The sequence below is a fragment of the Mizuhopecten yessoensis genome, unplaced genomic scaffold, assembly GCF_002113885.1.
Source record: "Mizuhopecten yessoensis strain PY_sf001 unplaced genomic scaffold, ASM211388v2 scaffold10479, whole genome shotgun sequence".
Classification (NCBI taxonomy): Eukaryota; Metazoa; Mollusca; class Bivalvia; order Pectinida; family Pectinidae; genus Mizuhopecten; species Mizuhopecten yessoensis.
In genome coordinates, this window is record NW_018408567.1 from 47,924 (window position 1) to 69,763 (window position 21,840).

A 21,840-nucleotide genomic window follows, 5' to 3' on the forward strand; every position below is an offset into this window, starting at 1 on the left:
CTAGGTGGAATTTAGCACTTGTGCTAGATTCCTTGTTAAGGGCGCCATTCGAGCCCCTCCAGTCGACAGATCGGAAGTTTCTTACTTTCAAGACTGTGTTCTTGATAGCCTTTGCTTCCGGTCGCCGCAGAAGCGAGATTCATGCTTTCAGCAGATCTTCTTCTTGCCTTCGTTTTTCGGCTGGCCATTCTTCGGTCTCGGTGACCACTGATCCCTCCTTTTTAGCTAAGAACCAGGTTCCCGGTTTCACCCCAGGGCTTGTGGTTATCCCTTCTTTGGCTTCAACTCTGGATGGGGATTGTCCTGATCGCCTGCTCTGCCCAGTTCGGGCCTTGCGTTACTACTTGGCCAGAACAGAGGGGGGGGCGGGACACTCGTCTCGGCTGTTCCAGTCTCTCCAGCCCGGTCGCTCTGATATCTCTGCAGCGACCATCTCACGCTGGATTGTTCAGACTGTTCGAGCTGCGTATGAGTCGGCAGGGGATCAGTCCTTGCGGGTGTCAGGGGTTAGGGCTCATGAGGTTCGCGCTTTAGCTACTTCGTGGGCCTTATTTAATGGTTCTTCTTACGCTGAGGTCATGACAGCTGCTGTTTGGAGGGGTCATTCTACGTTTACGGAGTTCTATCTCCGATCTTTGTCGGGACAGTCTGACGGATTGTATTCTTTGGGCCCTCTTGTGGCTGCCCAGTCCGTTGTCTGTCCTCCCTCTTCTTTTGCATAAGCCTCATTATGTCTTCTCCGCGTGATCCGGAACGCTGGTCGTAATCAGGCTTTGTGTCACAAAAGGAAAGGGTATTTTGAATTTTTCCTCCGGGGGTATGGGTCCTATTGTTGGAACCCTTCATCGCTCCACGGAGACACCACTGCGGTAAGTCGAATTCGCATTATAATGACTGTGGTAACGTATTTTGAAATAGAATTGAGGTTTCTCTTGTGAAACCAATTTCTATTATAAATACTTACCACAGTCATTAGGTGAGTTCCCTCCCAGCCTCCCCTTGTCTCCTTGGCTCTCACTTTTTTGGGCTTTGGAATTATGAAGTGGGAAGCATGGCTTCGTGTCTTAAATCACGTGCGTGAATACTGCCGTCTGATTGGTGGGTTTCCCAGGGGTTCCCCATGGGGGGAAAAATTCTTTATTTACGTATGTAAAGAGCCAAGTAAGGTTGGAATATGCATTATAATGACTGTGGTAAGTATTTATAATAGAAATTGGTTTCACAAGAGAAACCTCAAATTAATCAAGAAAATATCACATTTTTCACCAAAATTTCATTATAAAATAATTGAAAAAATTAAAACCAACACAATTTCAGAATATTCTATGATAGATATAATGCATAATTTATATATAAGGGGAAAGAAATGAAAATGACCAAACTTTTCCAAAAAACATCACACATCTCAAATATACATCCATTTTTCGACACTATATCATCTCTGAGGCATTTTAGATGAGAAAGAATACCTTGCGTGTATTATAAATCAATTGTGTACAGTTTCAGGATCATGTCGTACGTAACGCTACGTATCACCGCATACCCCTGACAACTGATTCAAAACCTTTAAAATAGGACATTCAATTTGTGTGGTGAACTTGAGTCCCGATCGTCAACATTGGCCGAGTATTGATTGTGATTTCCACTGCAACGGTTTAGAGATGAGGTCTACTGTTTGTGTAGGTAATGACACCGATTATAGTTAATTAAGTAATCTGCCCCAATTAACTATGAATATCACTGCGTTCCATACACATGTACCCTGGTAGTGGTCCGTCTTACAAAAAGTCTGGTTAGTTTGCCAACTTGACCGACTGTGGCGACAGGAAAATCACTTAAAGCATTAAGAAACAGCAAAATGAAAATCCAGACCCAACATTTTTCCCAAATAACAAAAAATAACCTTTACAAAGATTTAAATGTTTTCATTAAAGCTCCATTTTAAAACCCAAATATTCAGTGTTGTACTTGCTTTATATATATATAATAGAAACCAAAACATTTATATAGATATATAGATATACTATATAAGGAATCTGAATTCTAATGTAAATCGTGTCTTTGTTGGAAATCAAAATGTTTATCAAATTTGTATACCAAGTATACCATACATTTATATCAACAGCTTTAAAACCTCAAACTGTAAGGTTTTGATCTATTTATTGGGATTCCAGGACAATTATTCTGAAGCTGATCAAACAAGTCTATGTGAATCCCCTCACAGAAATGTTGCCAGTACCACGCAATCTCAAGGAATCAACTCATTTTGATTTTGTGACAAATGTATTTCCAGGCCGAGATTTTTGAAATAAACAGCTATGTTACGATAAAAAAAATGATCTCCTCACATTATTCGGGCAGCAATAACTCTCTCCTGTCCCTTCTTCATATAATAATGACATCATGCAAAATTACGACTCAATACTATTTTAGGACTTGTTTTTGAACAGTTTGATGCAGTTAACCTTATGAATTATATCTTATTAGTTTGGTTTGGTTAAGTATTGTTGAACGTCCTATCAACATCTATGGTCATTAACGGACGGTATATCTTATTAACTTAATATCTATAAAAAGTCAGTCACTCATGCTGGTTAAGTGTTTGAAACCACAAGACTTGCATTAATCACAATCTCAGCAGCATTTTTTAACCAATTATTATTCTTTACATGCAGTAAAAGGAATATTTTGTGGGTTTCATTTGTTATCTTGATCAGTATCATGATTAGAAAATAAACATGGACATAACCGGTTATTTATTTAACACATATTTCAAATGATCTGTAACCAAACCTTGATAAAGTCATCGAACATCTCCCGTTAATGATCTACAACATCATGGCCAGATTTTTAGAGACGGCTGGTCACAAGATGGAAAATCAAACTGAGCTGGTGACAATTAGAAGCTCTTCATAGATAACAATGGTGGTGAGATGTTGCTAAGTGCCCCCGTCAAAGCGAGCATGAAAGGCTAAAAATATCACACTGTCAACATTTTTTGTAACCATGGTGAACGAATTAATGAAGCCACGTATAAACATTTGAGCAAATTATAGATTGGTCACAAGTCAGGAAAATTTCTAGCAACCTTACATTATAATGCCTGTGTATTTTATTTATTCTTTTACTTCACGAAGTGTCATATTTCTTCCTATAAATGTACCCTGCATTGAACTTCTTTTTGGAATGTAGAACTTCACAATTTTTAAGTATAATTCTAATCGAATTTAACCATAAAAATGCACAACTTTTTTTTTTTTAATCATTGATTACAATGAACTTGATTAAGAACTGTATTTCATAAATCAAATATTTTGTTAAGGAAGACCTGCATCCCATCCAAAGCCACTTAAGGCTATTTGCCACTACATGTACTGCACTATCTACTTGTGATTTGTGTAAGAGGAAAGGTTATAAGTCAACTAAAACATTGTTTTTGTGATTTATAATTGAGTTAAGGCTATATGCTACCTAACACTTAATATCTGAGATTTGTACCCAGAGTTTACTTTCTTGCTTTATCAATGAACTTTTTCATATAATTTAGAACCATTTGAGTGTAAACAATAGACTCATTCCTGTGTACTTCTCAAGCATGTCCTTAATTGATAAACAAGGTCCAAATTATCATTCATATGATATACTTCACAAGGAGGGTCACATTTCATTTATACAAAACTGATTCCCCCAGAAATGATTTACCAAATTGAAAGTAAATATATTAGGAAGATTTGAGGAATATAGTCTTTTAATGATTCTTTATATGTCAATATCTATTATTGAATCCCACTACTTTAACCATCAGGGGATCCACACCTTCTACAGTAACCAATACTTGTAATATGGAAGCCTGGCTGTTGTGAAGTCGTATGATGCCACCAAGTTAATGTTGATGCAAGCCTTGAGTTTGGAGCTTTAAGTTTGGCTGTCTGATATTTGGAAACAGGCCTCAACCTTTTGCTGTCTGATATTTGGATACAGCCCTTAAGTTTGGCTGTCTGATATTTGGATCCAAGCCTTGGGTTTGGCTCTGCAGTGCCACATAGTTTTGGTGACAGCTGATCCTGCTCGAGTCACTACAGTGTCAGATATCCCACCGGTTCGTCATCTGACAGACATGAATTATGTATGAGTGCAAATAAACCAGGGTAAATAGCTGTTACTCCTCCAGTGTCTACAACTTCTGACCTTCATTACAGAAGAGATCTGCTTCATTGATCCCTCGTGACAATGTGTTCTTTTGATTTTTCGTCATTCGATGCTGTCGGTAAAAAAATAAAGTGGCAAATCCAGCGCCTTCATTTAGAAATCTCTCTGCTGTGTAACTCAGACTCATTCTGTTCGTTTAGAGACAGGTTCAAATCGCTCTGCTTCATCATTTCTCTCTAAATTCTCTAATCATACTAGCATACGTGGTATTTTGTGCGACATTTCATCTCAGGGTCTTATGTGCTGGGATTAAGTGCTCAGCAGACCTGATAAACTGAATTCGACCACCTTCATAATAAATTGGATTTGGCCCTGGTATCCTCGAAGAGTTTCTGATCCCCCTAGATGGCAAAGATGATTGAAGTAATTGAATTTGATTAGCTTTTCGCAAACACAAGGGGCACCTTGATTAGCTTTGCAACTACACGAGGGACAACTCGATTTAAGAATACAATCACACAATAGCATCTTGAAACTATTTGTAAAACAACGTTGATTAGGGCTGATTCGAAGTTAATTCACGTTGACTTCACAACACAAATCAACACCAATAGTCGTAATACCAAACACCAGAGAGCAACTTTCAATTTTCGCTAATAGGAAGTCACAAAGAAAATTACTCTTTTCAAATATTTTTTTTTGTATCTCTCCCAGTTATTTTTCTCTTTCCTAATTTTGAACTGGTGTTTTACTGAATTTTCTGAAGTTACTCTTTTTTGTCCTTTAGAGTTTTCAATCAAAATTCACATTCATCGATAAGATTGCTACCTTTTGATAATTTTTGTGATGGAGTTGACAAATATTTAACAATTCAAAAACAAACAAAATTGACACTCCATTCAGATTTTATTTTGTTACAAATACATTATATTTACAGGCTTTTTGAAAAAATGCCTTCTAACTGACCACCTGTGAAAATAACATCACTGGAATTTGGAACTGTAAGGTCATTTGACTGAAGCTGATTGCCTCAAACCTTTGTCATATTTTGACCATATTTAAATTAAGGATGAGTGTATCTATGACATATTTTCCATGCTTTGTATAAAGATAAAATGTACAAAACTAAGTATATTTCCGTAACGAATAAATGTGGCACAAACCACTTTTTACGAAAACTATTTATACAGTCCACCTCAATACACTAAAACAAATAAAATATAATAGTTACACTTCATAGGGTTTGAACTGACAACCCACAGCTCATACAGTCAACATTCTACTGAAACATTGTTTTTGATTCGGAGAGTCATTTGGTTAAAAAAAGGAACTTTCCAAGGAGTTAGTCACAACATGTGTAAAAAAACTTGCACAAGATGACAATGATGCTGTGATACCTTCATCCTTAGAAATACAGTACGGTTGTTACACATGATACCCTCTTGCCCTGGATACCCCTTGAAACCAATAGGTGTGCCCGCTGAAACCTACAGTGTGTGTACATATCATTTTTTCTACAGAGGCGATATCAGTTTCAAGCAAGCCTTATAGGTACAAGCATGACATTTCAACTGCTTCAATCTTCAATCCATGTATTTACTTAAGATTATGTAAAAAAGTTAGCACTGACCTTCACATCTTTCCCGGTGTTTTTCTCGTATTCGTTCAAAATAGGCAGAGTCTGGAGCCTCGTGACAGAAGAAGCGCATGCTGTTGTCATAGGGACAGGAGAATCCTGAAAGGCATCAAAATAGCGAGAATATTATATTCATCAAAAATAATAAAAAAAACAAGTAATTAAGGTTTCAATCAAGTTTTACACACACATACTGGAAACGTTGAACTTGACCCACTGATGTTATTATATTGTACATTGGTGACAATGTTAGATTCATTTTGGTGTTTCCGACAGAAAGTTGCATATAAGCTGACAATCAGATTTAGACGGGATCAAACCAGCAACCCTAAACCTCCCAGTCTTCAACTCTAGCAATTTAGATAAGGGGAAATCTTTTATAGCTGGGAGGCGACAGAGATCATGGGTAGATTCTGTAGAGTTAAAACCTGCCACACAATTCCGTCCTTTTTAAAAATAAGTTTGGCCTTTGAAAATCACTTCAGCCCAGGTTTTAAATCCCTGTCACCATATAAGAGGGATGGCCACAGACACCATTTGTAACAGGAACGAGAGAAACTTTGCGCGAGCTCACACATATATACCTCCGCTTGGAGAGATGGATGGACAATGGACAAGGTGATTCCTCTATACCCTCAAACTTTGTGTCATGGAGTATAACAACAGAATCATAAATACCTTTCTTCATGCCCATCTACATATTATGTACTTTCAGAGTACAATGGACTATGTATGGTTTGGGCCTGTTTTGGCCTCCAAATGCATCAAAATTCAAAACCTTTAAATTAACTTTGAAATGACTGTTTTTTTAATTTCGAATACTACCCGAATACTATTATGAAAATATTTATTTAAATTACTTATTATTGTTGCCATGGTAGCAAGTTCAAATTTGCATAAATTAGAAAAATTTGAATATTCAGTGAATATTGTGATATTTTGCATATTTTTTCTCCTAAAAACTATAGAGTGCATGCTTGAACAAACTTAATATCAAAGGATAATGTGAAGGCACATGTAATACATCTTTAGGAGGAATATAAAGTTTGTTTAAGAGTGCGCTCTATGGTAGCTAAGAGAAAAACTAGGTAACAACCTGTCAAAATTGACTGAATAATCAAATTTCAATAATGAAAACACAAATAAATGATTACATACTAGTACTGGGGAATTATTCTAAATCAAAGAAACAGTCGTTTGAAAGCAAAAAAGGCCAAAACCATACATAGTCCTTTACAAAATAAATCCAACAAGCAGTAAAGGATGAGTTTCACTAACAAGGTTTCTGGAGCAGAAATTTAAAATTTCATGGGCCATAACTGCAAGAAAATCATTCAAATGGCAAATTCCATGCTTCATGCTCATCTAAATATGAAGTACTTTCACTCTGCCAGTTTACAAAAACAATCAAACAAACAGTTAATTTGTTGACAACTCGACAGACAGACAGGGAGAATCTAATACTAATACCCACCAAAAATGTGTTTGCAGGAGGTATAAAGATAGTAAATTTGCTTCCACAAGAAATCAAACCTGCAACACCCTAGTGTACAAATTGAGAAAAAGGGGAATTGTGTCTAATATATGAGAAGCTAAAAAGCAACCATGCATGATCTTATGTCATATTAGAACCTGCCAGGCACAACTATGTAAATGAAGATAGCTGTAACGATATGACCTATCAATCTCTCATTTTTTTGTAAATACTGATTTGTAACTGTACATTTCTGTATTTGTATCTCAGCTAGTACATACAGATATGGCAACAAATGTACTCAACACATAATGAGCCTCAATATCCCTTGACCACATTCAATTTCAATGCATACAGACATGTATTAAATACATCCTTGTGGTGATTATCTAATACTTCCTTGTGGTGAGTTACCTGTTTATACAGCGCTCTCCATAAATAGAGTACTTATTTTCCAGACATTTCAGGTTACAAAATTATATTGGTTTGTTGCTTAGCTAAATGGATGCCACTGTGTTTCTTCCTGATCCAAAAATTGCTAAAGACTTGTGTAACCTTTTCTTTTATTAATATGGGGCCCTGAAACCTGCAACCTGATAACATGATAAATCTTATAATTACTGTGTTATAGGCCATACCTTAACAGGTAGCACTGTATAGGTACACTTTTCTCTGCTAGTTATACATGGGCATTGATCATGAGGTTTATGACCTTGTGTAGCTTTGTGAAATACGATGTCATGCAGCAATGTAAATTTAAGGTACAACATCCTCTGTCTGTTATACATGGAAATTCAGGTGTATGACATCAAGAAGCATCACAAAAATAGCAATTTTCTTTGACAGTTACACATGGAGATCAAAGTTTATGACGTTGTGTAGCAGTATAAATTTTAGGTACAATACTCAAATAGTACAAGCAGACTTTAAAATGTGATGTAGCAGTGTAAAGAGACAATGACTTCCATGTGATAGCTAGTCATGTGTGGAGAGGTTCAAGAATATTGTACTCTGCTGTATCTCACATATATTTATTCTATCAAATAACATCTAATATTTTATTAGAAGAAGAGACACACAGCATATCTTCACAAAAATTAAGTGATTTAAGGTATACAATCACATTAGTGCTGGCTGTGACAGGATTTCTAGCTGTTCAGTACCATTAGGCGATGAGACATTTTCAGCACACTGTGGATCTCTGGAGTCTGACTGTGCTGGTGAGCCTGGGAGATAATTATACATTGCTCCCTCCCTTCCTTGTTAGCAGACTCTAACACACTCAGTACAGTACTGTGTCATTATATCCACACAGACTGTAATCAATGTCGCAGTCATCCCACCACATACACCGAATATAGTCATCCCACCGCATACCCCGATATATAGTCATCCCACCATATACTCCGAATATAGTCATCCCACCGCATCCACTGATATATAGTCATCCCACCCCAAACACAGATATATAGTCATCCCACCGCATAGAGATATATAGTCATCCCACCGCAAACACAGATATATAGTCACCCCACCACATACACAGATATATAGTCATCGTACCGCATACACAGATATATAGACATCCCACCACATACACCGAATAGAGTCATCCCACCGCATACACTGAGATATAGTCATCCCACCGCATACACTGAGATATAGTCATCCCACCGCATACAGATATATAGTCATCCCACCGCAAACACAGATATATAGTCACCCCACCACATACACCGAATATAGACATCCCACCGCATACACCGATATATAGCCATCCCACCATATACACAGATATATAGCCATCGTACCGCATACACCAATATAAAGTCATCCCACAACATACACTGAAATATAGTCATCCCACCGCAAACACAGATATATAGTCACCCCACCACATACACAGATATATAGTCATCGCACCGCATACACAGATATATAGTAATCCCACCATATCCACCGAATATAGTCATCCCACCGCATTCACAGATATATAGTCATCCCACCGTATACACAGATATATAGTCATCCCACCCCATACACCGAATATAGTCATCCCACAACATACCAGTACTGTGTCATTATATCCACACAGTCTGTAATGAATGTCGCAGTTATCCCACCACATACACCGATATATAGCCATCCCACCACATACACCGAATACAGTCATCCCACCGCATACACAGACATAGTCATTCAACCACATACTCCAATATAGAGTCATCTCACCACATACACCAATATATAGTCATCGTACTGCATACAAATATAGTCATCCCACCGCATACCCCGATATATAGTCATCCCACCATATACACAGATATATAGTCATCGCACCGCATACACAGATATATAGTCAGCCCACCACAAACACAGATATATAGTCATCCCACCCCATACACCGAATATAGTCATCCCACTGCATACACCGAATATAGTCATCCCACTGCATACACCGAATATAGTCATCCCACAATATACACTGATATATAGTCATCCCACCCCAAACACAGATATATAGTCATCCCCCCGCATACACCAATATATAGTCATTCAACCGCATACACTAATATAGTCATCCCACCACATTCACAGATATATAGGCATCCCACCGCATACACAGATATATAGACATCCCACCATATACACAGATATATAGTCATCGCACCGCATACACAGATATATAGTCAGCCCACCACAAACACAGATATATAGTCATCCCCCCACATACACCGAATATAGTCATACCACAACATACACTGATATATAGTCATCCAACCGCAAACACAGATATATAGTCACCCCACCACATACACAGATATATAGTCATCGTACCGCATACAAATATAGTCATCCCACCGCATACACCGATATATAGTCATCCCACCATATACACAGCTATATAGTCATCGTACCGCATACACCAATATATAGTCATCCCACAACATACACTGATATATAGTCATTCCATCACATACAAATATATAGTCATCCCACCACATACACCGATATATAGTCATCCCACCGCATACACCGATATATAGTCATCCCATCGAATACACGGATATATAGTCATCCCATCACATACACAGATATATAGTCATCCCACCGCATACACAGACATAGTCATTCAACCACATACACCAATATAGAGTCATCTCACCACATACACCAATATATAGTCATCGTACCGCATACAAATATAGTCATCCCACCGCATACACCGATATATAGTCATCCCACCGCATACACCAATGTATAGTCATCTCACCACATACACCAATATATAGTCATCCCACTGCATACACCAATGTATAGTCATCCAACAGCATATACCAATATATAGTCATCCCATTGCATACAGATATATAGTCATCCAACAGCATACACCGATATATAGTCATCCAACAGCATATACCAATATATAGTCATCCCATTGCATACAGATATATAATCATCCAACAGCATACACCGATATATAGTCATCCAACCACATACACCGATATATAGTCATCCAACTACATACACCGATATATAGTCAGTTCCCGCCACATACACTGATCATACATTGATAAAGTCTACATGTAACTATCCTTGAATAGACCAATCCATCAGATCCTGTATAATACACATTCACCATTGTCAAAAGACAGGTCCCTCGGCGCCTTTAGAATACACACTCACCATTGTCAAAAGACAGGTCCCATGGCGCCTTTAAAAGACATACTCACCATTGTCAAAAGACAGGTCCCTTTGCTCCTTTAAAAGACATACTCACCATTGTCAAAAGACAGGTCCCTTGGCTCCTGTTTGATATGCACGGGAGGGGGCGGAGCACAAGGTGGTTGTGGGTACCCATGATTCCGTGTGATGGTGGCCATGTCGTAGCTGCGATCGTGATGCTCTTGTTTGAAAAAATGATGGGCATAGGATGAAGACACGAGGTGTGAGTATCCGGACTGAGGCTCCGCAGAAATGTAACCTCGTTCTGGATCTGATCGGTGTAACCTGAAAAAGGAGTTTATTTTGATTTTATGAAGTATTTTAAATTATTCAATTTTTATAGTAGATTAGATGTTTGATCGTTTCTTTGTAACAGAGGAAATGGAAAGGATGAAAAGAATAAAGAAACCAAGTAATACCTGCATGTCTATTTTACAGTGGGGAGAGAATACGATAGAATAGCCAGGTAATGTCAGTATCTATTTTACAGGGGGGAGAGAAAACGATAGAATAGCCAGGTAATGTCAGTATCTATTTTACAGTGGGGAGAGAAAACGATAGAATAGCCAGGTAATGTCAGTATCTATTTTACAGTGGGGAGAGAAAACGATAGAATAGCCAGGTTATGTCAGTATCTATTTTAAGGGAGGATTCAGAAACGGAAGAGATGGAATACTGTATTAGCTTATTAAAAAGAAAATCACTGCAGTTTTACATTTATGTTTTACACTCTCATAAAGGGGAGCAAATCTATCATAGGAGCAAACATTAATAAACAACATAATAGAAACGGTAATCAAAGGTGAAAGGTGAAATTTACACTGGATGAATGCAGATTTGACCATCGTAGGGTTGAAGTTTGACTAGGTGAACATTCCCAGGTTACAGTCGTTAAGTTAAAAAAAAGTCGGTATTAGGAGGAGTGAGGAACGATGGAATAATCAAATTATAGCTTTAAGCTTTATATATCTATTTCTACAGGAAGGGAAAGGATGAAACTATTGAATTATACAATCACCTATTTCACACAGGTAGGGGAAAATATAGAAAAGCCAAGTTGTAGATATATCTGTATATTAAGGGGGGTGAGGTTGAAGAAGAAAGGGGGTGGAGTACCTGGATGAGTGACTAAAGTAGGTACAGCTGGCTTCTGCGGGTGGTGAAAAACACACCGACTCCTTACTACACGAGCCCGATGAAGACAGCGTCGAGCCAGACTCTTTTCCTGAGTTGGAGGAACACACGGACTCTGTGGGTGATGGGGTCTGTTCATATGAGCCATTGACAAAACTCCTTTCCCCAAATTCAAACTTTGACAGTGAGGGTTTGTGGCAGCACTGAGGATTGGTGGACTTACAACAGCTGTTTGAGGTTGACTTTGCCTCTGGCTTCACTTTAAGGCATCCATTCACTGAAACAAAAAACGGCAAATTCTAAAAGGTTCACTCAATAAAACATAAATTAATCAATTCTAAAGGAATCTACTCCCTGACACACAAACAGAACAACCCTAAAGGAATCCACTCCCTGACTAACAAACAGAACAACCCTAAAGGAATCCACTCACTGACACACAAACAGAACAACCCTAAAGGAATCCACTCACTGACACACAAACAGAACAACCCTAAAGGAATCCACTCACTGACACACAAACAGAACAACCCTAAAGGAATCCACTCACTGACACACAAACAGAACAACCCTAAAGGAATCCACTCACTGACACACAAACAGAACAACCCTAAAGGAATCCACTCACTGACACACAAACAGAACAACCCTAAAGGAATCCACTCACTGACACACAAACAGAACAACCCTAAAGGAATCCACTCACTGACACACAAACAGAACAACCCTAAAGGAATCCACTCACTGACACACAAACAGAACAACCCTAAAGGAATCCACTCACTGACACACAAACAGAACAACCCTAAAGGAATCCACTCACTGACACACAAACAGAACAACCCTAAAGGAATCCACTCACTGACACACAAACAGAACAACCCTAAAGGAATCCACTCACTGACACACAAACAGAACAACCCTAAAGGAATCCACTCACTGACACACAAACAGAACAACCCTAAAGGAATCCACTCACTGACACACAAACAGAACAACCCTAAAGGAATCCACTCACTGACACACAAACAGAACAACCCTAAAGGAATCCACTCACTGACACACAAACAGAACAACCCTAAAGGAATCCACTCACTGACACACAAACAGAACAACCCTAAAGGAATCCACTCACTGACACTCCATGAGAATAAGTCTGAAAGAATTCTATTGAAAATATTATACATTAGATACGAAGTAAGACGGGATATCCCATACCTGTGGATAACTTAACACAGTAGATATCTATAATGACCAGATATCCCCTCCCCGCCCTGTGGATAACCAAACACAGGAGATGATGGGACTGACAGGATATCTCACCTCTGTGCATAGAGCATTGTAAATCATAGCAATTAGCGAGACTCAGATCTCCATAACAACCGTCCATCATACGCTCCAATATTTAAACTGTCAAATTTGTCAACATTCATGACGTATTGAAGCTGCATATGGCCGTCTATGGATATCACATTATCTTTGTTAATCTCTCTCACTGTCCACGTTGACACGGATAATCACGGCACTGTTGTACAGCCACAGTATGCCATCCATAAATTATTCAAAATCTGACAACAACAAATCACCGAGGGGTTAAAGATTCAAAACGGTGTATATGCGAGACAAACATGTTTTTTCCCCCGCTGTTATTACCCCAGGTTTAATATGCACATATAACGTGGATATGCTCGGATAGATTTTCAAACATTGTTCATATGATGTCATCAAACTATTTAATTAAGGTTTCCATTTTTTTATGACTGGTGCTGTCATACTAAACTATAATACAAACGTCGTTAATATAAAATCTTAATTTAGAAAATAATGGCGTTAACATTACTCCCGATAATGCTGGTCACTGCTGATGGTATTATAGACCCTTCATTGCATGATCAGGACAATTTCAGTTTCCACATCATGTCAAAAAATACAGCAATGTCTTATAATGAGTTGTCAGACTTGACTGATGGGGATTAAACAAATGTCTTCTCACCAAACACCAGACTATAGGGCTCAGGGACATTACACTAGCAGATGCTGATGAAGCGTTCATGAATATGGGCATAATGGGATACATACACCTTTATCAAAATTTTGAAGCAATTTTTGTCAAAGTTTTGAATTTGATGTTCCATTATTTAGTAGAATCGCCATATTTTTCATGGAAGCAATTTAATTCGAGAACTTGAAGTGAATTCCTAAGCTCGCCATTAATTCTCTCACATTACATTTCCCTCATCAAATCTTTGAAACAGATTTTAATGGTTAAACATTATGAAATTCCATAATAATAATCTAAACCATATTCTTAACTACATCATATTTTGCAAACTTAATATCTCTTAAATCACACAAACTAAGATAATCAAATATCTATATTTCTTCCTAATGTCATATGTCATATTTATATCCCCGATAAAAAAGTACCGGGAAACTTTATTATGGGGGATATAAGTATTACATGAACAACGAATCGTTGCTTAATGCCACTGTCTGTTAGGTATTTTGTAGTAATTTCACCCACGAAATAGCTTCATCAGTGACTTTTAAATCTACTGATTGTGTTACAAATCAAGTAAGAATAATATCATTTCATTGCATGAGGGTGAAAATCAACCATCGTTTGCTGGATATCCTTCAAAGGGCCATAACTCTGTATTTAGTGGGACACGTACAGGTCACAATTTCAGCTTGCAACACTAATTGTCATCCCAAGAGGTGCTCACGTCCATTTTTTTGCAATTATAGGAGATAGGGTATATGAGATAAGCAGAAAAAGATGGAGGGACAGATAGACAGAATGTAGAAGTGAGGTCCTCTTCAACACATCCTCGATATCCAGGGGTTACGCTCACTTTCACTCTCTACACCGCTGGAATATGTCATAGCAAAATTGAAGGCTTGGTATGTGCCACCTTGTTGATGAGACAAGAAGACTAGTTCTATTCTTTGATGTATACATTAAAAGAATCTCGGGGTCACGTAATGGTAAAAATTGACAGGCTTTGAAGTCAGGCGTCTCTCCTTTGTAATCTTCAAAGGACACGTATCAGCCTAGTGATTGGTCAATTTTTTTTTATACCCGAGACCAATCAAACAGCTATCTTCGTGCCTTCAATTTTGCCATGACATATTCCAGGGGTGTAGGGACTGAAAGTGAGCGTAACCCCTGGATATCGAGGATGTCGTCAGCAGTATTGGTGAGGAACTTAATGAAATGGACAATTCCAGTTGAGCTTATCATTTAGTGAATATCTTGGTCTTATTCCGAAAGTAAGACTCATATATAGCATCAAATCTAACAGTTAAGGACTTTTATTTCGTTGAATCTGGGGTTTTATAGACCTGAAAAGTGATATTGAAGTCAAGGTCAATATAACTTTTTTCAGGTTCATATAAACAAATATTCACCTAAAAAAATAATCCGTATTTGATAAATATTATTTTTCAGTAATAAGAATGAATGATTGCCTAAACTCCAAAGCATCTTGGAAATGTGTCTTCCAAAACAAATCATTTTAAATGATATCAGAATATAATGGTAGAATTCAGCCAATCATAATGGCATCAAAGTCAGAAATGTCACAAGATGACTTTACAATGAGGCTTCAAGTACTCTCACTGAAATGGAACCAAAGTTTTGGAAGATATCCGAGTTTAAGAAATCTTCCATTGTTTCTGATAATAAGTTTGAGGTACTGAAGTTCACCAGGAGTATGCCAGTACATGATCAGGGTCATTGGAGAGCTTGTAATTACTCCGACCCCAGCATGCTCTTGTTTCAAGGCACGTACTAGTACAACTCGATCAACTTACTCTTGTTCTCATTCTGCCAGATTTTCACCTGGGACTGTATTTCTAGAACTCACAGGGATTACAGGTGGACATCTGTATAGCTGTGGAGTATTTTTACCATGAGCTGCCTATCTTTCTGTGGTAATATAGCGGTTATATATGCTGAACTACTTTTATCACTGTCTGTCGGTGTTTCTCCGCCTCTCTCAAACTATCATGTTTGTATTAGTATAATGAGACTGTGTAATCAGATTGCTCAAATTTACCCAGCTGTACAGATGAGTATTTAGTATATTAGGAAGTATTCATGTGAAGGACTGGCAACCTTCTATGGTCAGATGCATGTCTTTACATGTGTACCACATAAACTCAGGTTTCCACTCTAGATTAATTGACATTGTTCAATTGTAATATCATAATATAAATGCAGTATATGTAGTTCCCATCTTGAAAAAAATAAATTAACAGAGCATCAAGGTACCTACCAAAAAATAAAAATAAAATAACATCGAATATGTTACAAAAAAGAATCAAAGCACAGCCCAGATTTAACCAAGTATTTTACAGAACAACCAGTACTTAAATTCGATCCTCAACGTTTATTTTTAGAACTTCAGATTGTAATAGATGTTAAATTAATACAAAAACATAATACGTTTGTCTTGAAATGTACTACTGATGACCGCTGAAAGATAAAACAGTTACGAAGCCATAACATGGAACAACCTCCACGTCATTATTTCAATTTACTAATTAATGACACATAACGACTTAAATTACCACCTGAAGACGGCCAATTTGTTCCCATTGCCCATAATTAATTCAATTAAAATCCATATCTCATGCATTTAATATGCGTAGCTTTCATCCTCCTAGTCCTACTCACTTAGGCTGGCTATTATTTACAATTACCAGCGTCGTGGAAACGCTAGGGTGGACATACAATCACTGCTGTCTATGTTTTCGGGGTATTTAGTCGCGATTTCTCCTCGTGATTGTCACACTATATCACTTGATATGCGACGTTACCGTAACCTCAAGGAAACAACATCATTGCTGTAATTTGTCGCAAGATTTCTGAAATTACTACCAATGGTTCGCCTTGTAGCCACTAAATACCAAGTCAATAACGGGGGAAGATTTCAGATCAAGAATGCGAGATTAATTTTGAATTATTTACTTCACACTAAGAGAGAAAAAAAAAGGGGGGAAAGTAAAACCAGTTATGAGACAGACCTACAGAATATATTTCAATAAATGACAGATCACACTTAACTTTGATTATTCATCCTTTTTTTCTCAATCAATTTTCAGTCATGATGTTCCTGACAATGCTTGTCTGGAAAATTGGACAATGTTTTTAGTTTCCTTTCAAAAAATTAACTATAACAGTAACTGAAACCAAAATAAATTTGAAACGTATGAATCAGATAATTAAACACTTATTAAATGATTAATAAACAAATTGATTCTCAAATCATCCTGGTTTACAGTGATGAGATATATCTTACAATAGAAATTGCATTTTATTGTTCATCTGTATTATTTTCAGCAAATATCCAAAGGAAAAAAGGAAAAAGACAATGTTAGGATGTCAACTTGATTTTCACCATATTTTTTAATAGTTCTTTTGTTGGCCATATCAATCTCGAGGGAAGACTTTGCTGCTATTATGACAACTTGACCTCTTTTGTAAGACATCTTATAGATACTGTACTTTACCATTTTCATAGGACTTTTTCATTTCATGGAATATTTCTCTGCAAGATAAGTTTACTAATTATTTCCAGTAATAACCAGGCGAAGTTTGCCTTTGAAATTTTGCAAAACCAGTGTTATAAAAGCAAATAAAGGCAAAATGTTTCAATTTCAGCGTTTTTTATAGGTTATCCTATCGTAGATGCCAGATCATTAGATTTATTCTGGAAAATTAGAATTTTGTAAAGGTAAAAAATATGATGTATAAGTATATGACGTAATTGTTCAAAGAAAATCTGTCAATGCACCTAATTCTGCAAATGAATTTTCTACTTTTTCACAAAATCTGTTGTACTGGAATCAACTAAAGATTTTTGGTGAGTATAAAGATTAATTGATGCATTAATTTTGTATGCAATATAAACTATGTTTTCTCCTTTAAAGGATGAAAGAGAAACTTATATATGCAATGAAAAATACCAAAAATGCGATACAAACATTTCCTTGACATTAAGGTCAAGTCAACAATTGTAATTTTTTCTATCTGTATTTCAAAATATTCCTCTGCAAGTCTGTGTGTTTATTTAAGAGAAAAGAAATGCCCATGTTATTGGAGGAAAAAATTGTTGGTGTGTTATAAAAGCCAAGGTGTACAGGTAATGGCTACGATAATGACGCGGAAGTACCGCTGGTGCATAACAGTATAACAGAATCAATTACAACATATAATTGGTCCGTGTTAGCCTATAGCTAGCTCGCTCACGGAAACCAATATCACTTTTTTCTCCAATTTTCTCTCTTTAATGACAATATTGTCTTATGGCATAAGCACGTCCAAGATGATCGCGCCCTGCAAATATGATAGGCGTTATGTGTGATGTCTTTCCCATTTCGACTATACAATACAAAGTCGCCGTCTTGCACTGCACAGGTCTGACTGGCTATAAATAATTCAGCGGTCGTGTTGATAACATGTAAATCAGTCGACAAATCAGAGAGACCGATGCCTGCGCCCCTTACATCTGATCCTGGAGCCGATGGCGGGGAAGGGGAGTTTGTGAGTCTTATTGTTCAATTAGTATGGCACCCCCTGGGAGAGAGGAGATGCTAGTTTTGTCCCACTGATCAGCAAGCTTGAGGCAGGTGGATTTATGTTAGCTAAGAATTGTCGTGTTGATGATGCTGATTCCAGCTATAATTGATGATAGAACTGGCTCAGATTTTACACGAGTCAAACGCACAGTGCACACCGAGTGAGAATTGTGGCATTTCAATGCCGTGTCGTTTGTACCAGAGATTGTCATTGCATTGTCACTATAGGAACTCTTATGCGTCAACGGCTATGAGCGCTGACTGACGTTCCCCTCCATGCCGGCTATAGTAATTAGAGTAGTCGTCGACTCAAGTCCACAAAGTGGGTTGTCTTTGACAAGGACAAGAGCTTATTACACTGTTGGGTGGAGAACAGTGGAATGATCAGTCTGTCAGGGCTTAGGTGTATCTCATTGTTTTTTCCGCCAAAGCTCGACTACGACGATGACCCGACAGTATTATCTACATAGTAACAACCCTGCCAGTCTTAATGAGGTCCAATGTTAACTAGAGATCTGACAACACCAGTATTGTACTTGGTATCACTCGGAGTTAATCGCCTGACACAACAGTAATTTGTACTCAGCATGACAAAAAAGGCTCATCTTTTAAAAACAATTTAAATTGAGTTGATAAAAGAATAAAAAAAATGTGAAATAAATGATTAAAGACGAGTCAGAAGTGACCACACACACCCAAAAAATCATACAGAAGTGATCACACGGAGGGAACATTGTACAGAAGTGATCACACAGGGAAACATCGCACAGAAGTGATCACACAAGGGGGGACATCGCACAGAAGTGACCACACAGAGAAGACATCATACAGAAGTGACCACACACACACAAAAAATCATACAGAAGTGATCACACAGAGGGGACATTGTACAGAAGTGATCACACAGGGAAACATTGCACAGAAGTGATCACACAAGGGGGGACATCGCACAGAAGTGACCACACAGAGAAGACATCATACAGAAGTGACCACACACACACTAAAAATCATACAGAGGTGATCACACAGAGGGGACATTGTACAGAAGTGATCACGAAGGGGGGACATCCCACAAAAGTAATCACACAAGGGGGGACATCGCACAGAAGTGATCACACAGGGAAACATTGCACAGAAGTGATCACACAAGGGGGGACATCGCACAGAAGTGACCACACAGAGAAGACATCATACAGAAGTGACCACACACACACAAAAAATCATAGAGGTGATCACACAGAGGGGACATTGTACAGAAGTGATCACGAAGGGGGGACATCCCACAAAAGTAATCACACAAGGGGGGACATCGTACAGAAGTGACCACACAGAGGGGACATCGCACAGAAGTGATAACACAGGGGGGACATCGCACAGAAGTGACCACACAGAGAGGACATCATACAGAAGTGACCACACAGCGGGGACATCGTACAGAAGTGACCACACAAGGGGGGACATCATACAGAAGTGACCACACATAGAGGGGACATAATACAGAATCACAGAAGTGATAACACAGGGGGGACATCGCACAGAAGTGATCACACAGGGGGGACATCGTACAGAAGTGACCACACCGAGGGGACATCGCACAGAAGTGATAACACAGGGGGGACATCGCACAGAAGTGATCACACAGAGGGGACATAGTACAGAAGTGACCAAACAGAGGGGACATTGTACAGAAGAGACCACACAGAGGGGACATCGCACAGACATTGTACAGAAGTGACCACACAGAGGGGACACCGTACAGAAGTGACCACACAGAGGGGACATCGTACAGAAGTGACCACACAGAGGGGACATCATACAGAAGTGATCACACATAGAGGGGACATCGTACAGACATGATCACACAGGGGGGACATCACACAGAAGTGATCACACAGAGGGGACATTGTACAGAAGTGACCACACAGAGGGGACATCGTACAGAATTGATCACAGAGGGGACATCGCACAGAAGTGACCACACAGAGGGGACATCGTACAGAAGAGACCACACAGAGGGGACATCGTACAGAAGTGACCACACAGAGGGGACATCGCACAGAAGTGATCACACAGGGGGGACATCGTACAGAAGTGACCACACAAGGGGGGACATCATACAGAAGTGACCACACAGAGGGGACATCGTACAGAATTGATCACAGAGGGGACATCGCACAGAAGTGACCACACAGGGGGGACATCGTACAGAAGTGACCACACAGGGGGGGACATTGTACAGAAGTGACCACACAGAGGGGACATCGCACAGAACTGACCACACAGAGGGGACATCGTACAGAAGTGACCACACAGGGGGGACATTGTACAGAAGTGACCACACAGAGGGGACGTCATACAGAAGTGACCACACAGAGGGGACATCGTACAGAAGTGACAACACAGAGGGGACATCGCACAGAAGTGATCACACAGAGGGGACATAGTACAGAAGTGACCACACAGAGGGGACATCATACAGAAGTGATCACCCAGAGGGGACATCGTACAGAAGTGACAACACAGAGGGGACATCGCACAGAAGTGATCACACAGAGGGGACATCGTACAGAAGTGACCACAAAGAGGGGACATCGTACAGAAGTGACCACACAGAGAGGACATCATACAGAAGTTACCACACAGAGAGGACATCATACAGTAGTGACCATACAGAGAGGACATCGTACAGAAGTGACCACACAGAGAGGACATCATACAGAAGTTACCACACAGAGAGGACATCATACAGTAGTGACCATACAGAGAGGACATCGTACAGAAGTGACCACACAGAGAGGACATCATACAGAAGTTACCACACAGAGAGGACATCATACAGTAGTGACCATACAGAGAGGACATCGTACAGAAGTGACCACACAGAGAGGACATCATACAGTAGGGACCACACAGAGGGGACATCGTACAGAAGTGACCATACAGAGAGGACATCGTACAGAAGTGACCACACAGAGAGGACATCATACAGAAGTGACCACACAATCGTACAGAAGTGACCACACAAGGGGGGACATCATACAGAAGTGACCACACAGAGGGGACATCGTACAGAATTGATCACAGAGGGGACATCGCACAGAAGTGACCACACAGGGGGGACATTGTACAGAAGGGA

The 21,840-nt window shown here is 38.9% G+C and overlaps 1 protein-coding gene across 1 annotated transcript in view; it reads right to left on the reverse strand.

Annotated features, from left to right (window-relative positions):
* LOC110460751 (ETS translocation variant 1-like) overlaps positions 1 to 21,840 on the reverse strand; it is a 67,724-nt gene that overhangs the window by 13,862 nt on the left and 32,022 nt on the right. The window contains exons 6-8 of the mRNA XM_021513862.1: positions 12,102 to 12,396; positions 11,041 to 11,270; positions 5,780 to 5,884 (exon numbers count right to left, since the gene is read on the reverse strand). Of these exons, the coding sequence (XP_021369537.1) occupies positions 5,780 to 5,884; positions 11,041 to 11,270; positions 12,102 to 12,396 (630 nt within the window). The remainder of the gene's footprint in view (positions 1 to 5,779; positions 5,885 to 11,040; positions 11,271 to 12,101; positions 12,397 to 21,840) is intronic.